The following is a 9,294-nucleotide window of genomic DNA, read 5'->3' as shown; positions in this document are numbered from 1 at the left end:
GTCGAATAAACGGTCGAACTCGGTCGCATTTTTTTATCCTGTTCGTACGGAACATTACACGCATCCGAACCTGCATCGTAGTGAAGCGAATCTCGTAGCTTTGAAGAAAGCAAAATTGGTTTACGACAACCACTATTCGCTGCTGTTTGAAGTGTCTGCTGCTGTTTCCTGTTGCTGTCCTGGAAGTGGTGTGCCGCTACTAATCCTGTCCCGCCAGAGACCGACGGGAAGAAAACCCTCCGATTAAGGGAACCCTGGTAAGCTACCTTGGGATTAAACATTGGTCCTTCGAACCGGATAGGAGGAGCATCCCATACAGGAAGGTAGCGGTGAGTACACCATTTTGATTCCTTTTGGGCGCGCTGGCTGAAACAATTCTATAAGCCATTTTCCAAGCGCTTTGTATGCTGGACTGTGAGGCAATCCAGAATATTAGGAGCTATGGTCCATGATTGCTACTGCTGCCCTTGTTGATGTTAACCCAGCAAAAATTGTTCTGTGGCACAAAAAAAGGAATTGCGTTGCAGTTGCGGAAATTCATACGATTGGATTTGAAGGGTGGTAGTCTCCTCGAATGAACTGTGCGTCGTGACGGGAAGGATAATCTACGTCGATTTTAACACATAGTTCTCGATTTTGTATCGATCTGACATCCGCGACGGGAAGAATTTCATCGAACGATTGTGTCATTCTTCGCCGTGTTGGAGTGCGAATTCATTACGGTTAATTGAACAATTTGTACTCCCGCCGTCGGGTCTTTTGAAACCAGTGCATCGATTTTGTGCTGTGTTATTATTTATTCGTATTTTGTGGTGGTAGCTAGTGCAGTGGTTCCCAAAATGCCGAAAGCAAAATCTGATGAGAGATTGGTGGATGCGAACATTCGTCGGAAAGCTGTTTTGACAAGTTTGGCTGACGTTGAGAAATTTATTAAGGATTTCCAGCCCGAATGTGACGCAGGACGCCTTCAAGTTCGGCAGGACTTGGTTGATCGAATCTACGAGCAATTCCAGAAATCACAATCTGTGTTGGAGAAATGGGATGGACCAGATCGTTTAGAAATGCACCTGGCAGAGCGATCAACGATCGAGGAACGGTTTTGCGAGGTAAAGGCGTTTCTACTGAATATGTTGGAAGCTAGAGCGGCAAGTACTGTGCCAGTTGTGGCATCAATTCCTTCCACTGCGCCTGTGTTTCATTTACGGTTACCAAAAATCGACCTACCTAAATTTGATGGTGATTTTTCACGGTGGCTATCGTTTCGCGATACTTTTAAATCCATGGTGCACATGAATGCGGATGTTCCACCAGTAGCAAAATTGCAGTATCTTCTACAATCTCTAGAAGGTGAGGCCAAAAAACCTTTTGAAAGCGTAAACGTTGAGGCAGACAATTATATGACCTCTTGGGAATCTTTAATTAAGCGATACGACAACCAACGATATTTGAAACGACAACTGTTTAAAGCTCTGTACGACCTTCCATCGCTGAAAAGAGAATCTCCAAAAGACCTCCACACATTAACCGATGACTTTGAGCGCCATGTGAAGGCTATGGGTAAACTTGGTGAACCTATTGGGTACTGGGACACCCCACTGGTAAATTTATTAAGTTACAAATTGGATCCCACGACGCTCCGTGCTTGGGAAGAAAAAACTAGTGACAGTAGAGATGTCTCTTATAAAGAACTTGTTGATTTTCTCTACTCGAGAGCAATGATGTTGAGAACCATTGTAGCTGAAGAACCACGCAGCAATTTTCCGGCAGCTACTAAAGTTAGCGGGTTTCAACCAAGAAAACCGTACAATTTGGTGGCCGCTACTGTATCCGATCCACCGGTGTGCATAGCGTGTTCAGAAAAACATTTTTTGTTCCGGTGTAATAAGTTTGCGAGTTTGACTTCGAGTAAGCGTCGAGAACTGGTGACACTTCACCGTTTATGTTGGAACTGTTTTCACTTTGGCCACTTGGCAAGAAATTGTACATCGCAGTACACTTGTCGGTTTTGCAACGAAAAACACCATTCACTGCTGCATCGTGAAGCTCGAAGGAACACTAGTATCAGTCCACCACCTAAACGTAGATCTTTATCCGCCCCTCATCCCTCGGCCACCATACCTGTCGTGGATAATGAACAGCCATCTACTTCTGGTCAACAAGTGAGCATGACAGTACAAGCCGAAAAAAACACAGTTTTGTTAGAGACTGTAGTATTATTAGTGTTGGACGGGAATGGAAAGGAGTACCCTGCTCGAGCGTTACTTGATTCGGCCAGTATGTGTAGCTTCATGACGAAGAAGTTAGCCAACGCCCTCGATCTTCGACGGACTACCGTCGATATTGCTGTTTCTGGAATCGGTGAATCATCCAAGCAGGTCAAATGCCAACTGACTGCTAGAATTCGATCCAAGTTAACTAACTATTCCACAACGTTAGAGTTTTTAATCTTAAAAAAACCAACTGTTTGCTTACCAACTGTACCGATTGATGTATCTGCATGGAATATTCCTGATGTTGATTTGGCTGACCCACTGTTCTTTATTCCCGCTGATGTTGATCTGGTTATCGGTGGAGAAGCCTATCACGAACTTCATGGTGGCAGCAAAATCTCTCTTGGTAATGGTCTTCCTATTCTCGTCGAAACAGTCTTCGGGTGGACTGTATCCGGATCAGCACCTATGAATCAATCCAAAGTTCCTTGTTCGTGTCATTTGACAACTGTTGATCGTGACTTAGAGAAAGCCATCCAAAGGTTCTGGGAGCTCGATTCCGTCTCTCCGTGCCAAACCTTATCCGCCGAAGAAGCCAAGTGTGAAGAAGTTTTTAGTGCTACCACCACCCGCGATTCGTCCGGTCGTTTCGTTGTAAGACTACCACTTACTAAAGATCCCTTAAGATGTGTTGGTGAATCCAGATCAATAGCCGAACGCCGTTTCCGAAGTTTGGAAAGAAGGTTGCAGCGAGATCCATCTACCCGTGAAGCATACCATAACTTCATGGATGAATACGAGCGTTTGGGTCACATGATTAAGCTGACAGAGCCAATTGACGACACAGTTCCACATTGCTATCTACCACATCATCCAGTTTTTAAAGAGTCGAGTACCACAACCAAGGTCCGAGTGGTTTTCGACGCATCTTGTAAAACGACAACTGGGTTTTCGATCAATGATATGCAGTTAGTGGGGCCCAGCATTCAAGATGATCTTGTTTCGATCATCATGCGTTTTCGAACAAAAAAAATTGCACTTGTGGCTGACATTGAAAAAATGTACCGTCAAATTCAGCTGCACTTGGACGACTGTCCTTACCAACGTGTTCTGTGGCGCTCGAATTCAGAGGAGTCCATCGCAACATATGAATTACAAACAGTTACATACGGTTTTGCATCTGCACCTTTCTTAGCCACACGAGTACTACAAAAATTGGCAGAAGAAGAGAAGCACAAGTATCCTGTTGCTGCAGAAGTGTTCAAGAATGACTTTTACATGGATGATTGTCTCGCTGGGGCTGAGACCATTCAGGCGGCCATTCGGTTTCGCCAGGAAGCATCCGCACTTGCTGCTTCTGCTGGTTTCCCATTAAAAAAATGGGCATCTAATATTCCAGATGCACTTGTTGGTGTTCCCTTCGAAGATTTGGCTGTATCTTCCTTCCACAGTTTGAAAGATGATCAAGCTGTCTCCACACTCGGGCTTGTTTGGGAAACAAGGACCGATATTCTACGATTCCGAGTTCAACTACCTTTACCAACACCTGTACTTACCAAACGCCAAATCATGTCGTATATTGCACAAATTTTTGATCCGTTGGGTTTAGTAGGGCCAATCATTACCGTTGCAAAGCTGTTTATGCAAAGATTATGGGCGCTTAGAATAGAGACCGGAGAATCCTATGAGTGGGATCGACCTCTTCCTTCTTCTTATCAAACTGATTGGAAAGAATTTCATGGTGTCCTAGACGTGATTTCCACTATAGAAGTTCCACGCTATGTATCGCAAACAAATGCAACTTCTTTTCAGCTGCATTTTTTCTCTGATGCTTCAGAGAAGGCATATGGAAGTTGCTGCTATGTCCGCTCCGAATGCAAAGGAGTTATTCGCGTTGTCCTGTTGACGTCTAAATCTAAGGTCGCCCCGTTATCAAGTCACCATAGCATTGCTCGCCTTGAACTCTGTGGAGCAGTGCTATCTACAAACTTATATGAAAAGGTCAGCCATGCACTCAAGATACCTGCAGAAGCGTTTTTTTGGACCGATTCTTCGACGGTCCTTCAGTGGCTGCAATCACCGCCTAACCGCTGGAAGACATTCGTTGCCAATAGGGTTTCCAAAATACAGAATTCAACCAACGTGAAATCTTGGATGCATGTTCGGGGAGATTGTAACCCTGCTGATATACTTTCGCGCGGGATAAACCCACCAGAGATCATCAATCACCCTCTTTGGTGGACTGGAACACCATGGCTTTTATCTCCACCATCGCAATGGCCGCGTACCGAGCTCCCTGCAATCCCGATAACCGTAACTAGTGAGGAAAGGGTCCCTTCTGTTGCACTTGCCGCTGCTGTTGAAGTTCAGGAATTCGCCGATTACGTGTTTAGTTTGTATTCCGACTATCCGAAACTGCGGCGCATGATCGCCTATTGTATGAGATATTTCCGTGCGCTGAAAGCTGTGTCAAGAAATACGAAGATCGAACCACTTCAAGCCCTTGGCACCAACGATTTGAAAGAAGCAGAGCTTGCCTTGTGTCGACTTGCCCAAAGGCAATCCTTTCCCGAAGAACTGGCTAGTCTAGAATCAACCAGTCGTTTACCAACATCATCCTTACTCAAGTACATACGTTTGAAACTCGACGTCGACGGTATCATACGCCTTAGAGGAGTATTAAGCAACGCTATCGTGCCAGATGCAATGAAGCATCAAGTGGTTTTGCTCGCCAAACACCCCTTTTCACATCTGTTGGCCAAATACTATCATCGGAATTTGTTACATGCCGGTCCACAACTTATGCTCGCCACGATCCGTCAAAAGTATTGGATTGTAGGAGGACGCAATCTCGTGCGCCGCATATTCCATGAGTGCCACAGGTGTTTTCGTAGCAAGCCTCAGATGATTCAACAAAGTATTGCCGATTTGCCAACTTCCCGTGTGGCTCCTCGCAGACCGTTTACGGTCTGTGGTGTAGACTACTGTGGCCCAGTCTATCTTAAATCTGCTGTCCGGAACAGGGGGCCGACGAAAGCATATGTGTGTATTTTCGTATGCTTCACCACCCGTGCCGTTCACATTGAACTAGTGTCCGATCTATCAACGCCAGCCTTTATCGCAGCTCTTCGTCGCTTCGCAGCACGTCGTAATTTTCCCCACGAAATTCACAGCGACAATGGTACGACATTTCGGGGTGCAAATAATGAGTTGCATAGGATTTATCAGATGCTGAAAACTACACAGGGAGGGCGTCAAAATATTCTTGATTGGTGTGCCGAGTCTGGAGTTACCTGGCATTTTATTCCTCCTCGTTCCCCTCACTTCGGTGGTCTGTGGGAAGCTGCTGTAAAATCCGCCAAATACCACCTGTTACGAGAAATTGGTCAAACCAATATCACTTATGAAGATATGACGACTCTGTTATCCGAGATTGAGATGTGTCTCAACTCCCGACCGCTTATACCACTACCATCCGAATCTGACGATTTGGAAGCTTTGACGCCTGGCCATTTTCTGATTGGAGAAAGCCTTCGTGCACCACCCGAGGAAGATGTAGTACAAGTTCCCGATAATCAATTAACGCACTGGGAACTAACGCAGAAACGTTTCCAGCGAATTTGGCGTAGATGGTATCCGGAATACCTGCAGCAACTCCAAGCCCGCGCAACCAAGCATCGCAAACCATCGACTGTCATAAAACCTAACCAAATGGTGATCATACAAGATGATTTGCTTCCTCCGGCACAATGGCCACTTGGAATCATCACAGATGTTCATCCAGGAAAAGACGGAGTCGTACGAGTGGTTACTCTACGCACCGCCAAGAGAGACGGCATATCTCGATGCGTCAATAAACTTGCTTTACTACCCATGCCGGAACCAGAAACAGAACAAAATGAAGCAGCCGTTGAATCGCTCCAAACAACTGTTCGACAGAAGTAGACCATAAAGCACCTGCTTTCCACATAATTGAAGTTAGTGATAAGTGTTGAAATGTGCCATTTCAAGGTGGCCGGAATGTTTGTGCCCAAAGTTAGAATTGCTGAAATATGTTTCCTGAAATGAAAAAAGATTTAGAAATTTACATATACTTACCATTACCACCTGGAATTGAACCAACCTAATTATTAAATAAGCATAACCGTGAGTTACCCAATTGAGTTCCTTTGACGATAACTCAATCATCAGCTGTTGACAGCGCACAGCCAACCAGCATAAGTTAGGCTGATGTCATGCTGAAGCAACTAGCAACGCGACCTACAACGCAACGTTCACACGACTAACCTGCTCTCATTTGATCTCCATGGAAATCGCGCAGACCTGTCATACTGGTCGCTTTGTGTAGCGCGACCAATCTGATGCCAATGTGTTCAGTAGCGCGACTAGTAGGAAATCCAATAGGAACATTGTTTTTTCTCGATTTGAAGCAGTGATTCCGGGTTTTAAGCACAATAGTACCAAGATCTGTCCGAACTTGTGATAATAAACTAAAAACTATCTTAATCGGCGAGAAAATTTTCATGAATTCTTAGTTCCGGAGAAAAAACAAGGAATTTTGTCGGTTCAAATTTCGGCATTTTTGCAATCCGGGTCGTGATTTGATGAGTTTTTGATGGCTCCGGAAAGAAAGGAGACGATTCAAAGCATTATCAGATGTAGAGAAGTGATGATTTGAAGGGAATTTCAAAGTGACAGGTCGCGCCAGCATGACATACCAATGCAATGCAACGCAATCTTATTGGAACGTTGCGTTGCGTTGCGTTGCTAGTTGCTTCAGCATGACATCAGCCTTAGTGTAAGAAGAATTCTGGAAGATAAACATCGGTTCCCGGCTCCTTTTATTTCCGTAATTTTCGGCGGTCGAATAAACGGTCGAACTCGGTCGCATTTTTTTATCCTGTTCGTACGGAACATTACACGCATCCGAACCTGCATCGTAGTGAAGCGAATCTCGTAGCTTTGAAGAAAGCAAAATTGGTTTACGACAACCACTATTCGCTGCTGTTTGAAGTGTCTGCTGCTGTTTCCTGTTGCTGTCCTGGAAGTGGTGTGCCGCTACTAATCCTGTCCCGCCAGAGACCGACGGGAAGAAAACCCTCCGATTAAGGGAACCCTGGTAAGCTACCTTGGGATTAAACACATTGAGATATTCGAATCTTGTGTTGTTCTTTCAGTTGCATGATTTTTCTGAGTATTGAGAACTATTTTTATTATTTAAGAGGAGAAATCACCGTGAATTTGTTTATGAAATGAATTTGCGGCTTTATCGGTGAGGGTTAAAGAGTTGAAATGAAAGACGGATAGAAATTCAGAAGAAAGTTCTAAGATGGTGAAAAGAGCGAAGAGCATTTGAAATAGAAGCTTGACCACATGCTAAATTCTTTGTCCCGCATCAATTAACTGTATGTGTGTTCAATGGAAGTTAGTCGAAACAGGTTGAAATAGGTCGAAACAAGTAGGAATGGATTTTGACAGTTGGTAATCTGTCTCTTTCCAATTGACTTCGACCGATTTCAACCAGGTCGTCCGTTGAACATACTTACACCAATACTAATGCGTGTTTTGTGCGTTTTGCACACGAATTTCTAGACAGACCGAAACAGATCACGCAAAAATTGAGACGCGTATCGTAACGGGCTAGAAAACAAGCTTATATGCATGGAATCCTTAAATGTATTGAAATAAAAAATTTCGTAATATTAAATGAGACTGAACAAGCGATGATGGGACAATCTGAATTTATTGCAGAGTTCCGCGACATTTTGGCGGTTTCCTTTTTGTGGACGTGTTCACATTAGTAGACCATCTTGGTCTTAGCCGTCCGCAAACAAAAGATGAATAACAAAAATTGCGTGGACTTGTTTCAAACGCATTCGTGAGGTAAAACCATTAAATCTTATATATAAAAATGGAGGCGTTTTCTTTGTGATAACATCACGTATGAATGGTCGGTCGGAATGAAGTGAAATTTGGTATCCGAGGGTTTTTTTGGGTCAGAGATGGTTTGTATAATAGTTTCAAGAATCTCACTTTTTTTGAAAGGGGGGTCCCCATACAAAATTATTTCTTCACATCTTATATATAAAAATGGAGGCGTTTTCTTTGTAATAACATCACGTATGAATGGTCGGTCGGAATGAAGTGAAATTTAGTATCCGAGGGTTTTTTGGGTCAGAGATGGTTTGTATAATAGTTTCAAGAATCTCACTTTTTATGAAAGGGGGGTCCCCATACAAAGTTATCTCTTCTTCACATCTTCTTATATCTATATAAAAATGGAGGCGTTTTCTTTGTAATAACATCACGTATGAATGGTCGGTCGGAATGAAGTGAAATTTGGTATCCGAGGGTTTTTTGGGTCAGAGATGGTTTGTATAACAGTTTCAAGGATCTCACTTTTGATGATAGGGGGTCCCAATCAGACTTGTAAACCATCGACATTTTCTCTGACAGTCGCACAGCCTGCTTTTATCAGTATCATTGTTCGTGCCATTAAACGAATGCGACCGAAAACTTGCCGAACAGTCGACTACCATCAAACGAAACGACATTCATTCTTCTTTGTGTGATTGTCGAACAAAATTTCGTGTCTTGGTACACGAGAGGAATAATTTGATGGTCAAACGACCATCATTCCCGACAGTTTACGACATCGCCTATCTCTTTCACGCAGCAGAACTTACAGACTCAATAAGCAAATGCAATCTTTTCTATTCACTCCCTCCTGTTGAAAAAAAAATTCGTCACTCTGCAGCGCCGGGTGATGTTTGGATGTGTTGGTCGAACAATGTGGAATGATTATCTCGATTATCTACGCAAGAGGGATGACAGTCAAACGACTAATCACAAAAAAGATCAAAATTTCGTTTTACATTTTTTTGCTCTCCGATCAAACGATTGCGCTCTCCACGATTGTCCCGAACGATGTGTGGTGGTTGTCTCCGGAAAAATTCAAACGATGGTGACCAATTACAAGCCTGGTCCCAATACAAATAAAACTTTATTTGTTACGATTTCCATAAGAATCTATTGGCGAGCACAATGCAGTTAAGGACCTGTAGATGAAATTAAACATTTATTA

At 43.6% G+C, this 9,294-nt stretch overlaps 1 protein-coding gene across 1 annotated transcript; it reads left to right on the top strand.

The window, feature by feature from the left end:
- The first annotated feature begins 839 nt into the window (after nucleotides 1-839).
- Nucleotides 840-6,155, top strand: LOC129741338 (uncharacterized). Its single transcript, XM_055733061.1, has 2 exons — nucleotides 840-3,182; nucleotides 3,288-6,155. The coding sequence occupies exons 1-2, from the start codon at nucleotides 840-842 to the stop codon at nucleotides 6,153-6,155; spliced, it is 5,211 nt and encodes a 1,736-aa protein (XP_055589036.1).
- The last annotated feature ends 3,139 nt before the right edge of the window (nucleotides 6,156-9,294 follow it).

Source organism: Uranotaenia lowii, chromosome 2 (assembly GCF_029784155.1).
Source record: "Uranotaenia lowii strain MFRU-FL chromosome 2, ASM2978415v1, whole genome shotgun sequence".
Taxonomy (NCBI): Eukaryota; Metazoa; Arthropoda; class Insecta; order Diptera; family Culicidae; genus Uranotaenia; species Uranotaenia lowii.
This window is presented reverse-complemented; position numbering and strand designations above follow the sequence as displayed.

Bases quoted from the DNA above. Each gene is read 5' to 3' on its own strand.
- LOC129741338 (XM_055733061.1), top strand. From the start codon at position 840: ATGCCGAAAGCAAAATCTGATGAGAGATTGGTGGATGCGAACATTCGT. The intron at 3,183-3,287 runs GTGGGGCCCAGC...CGTCAAATTCAG, and splicing joins CGATCAATGATATGCAGTTA to CTGCACTTGGACGACTGTCC.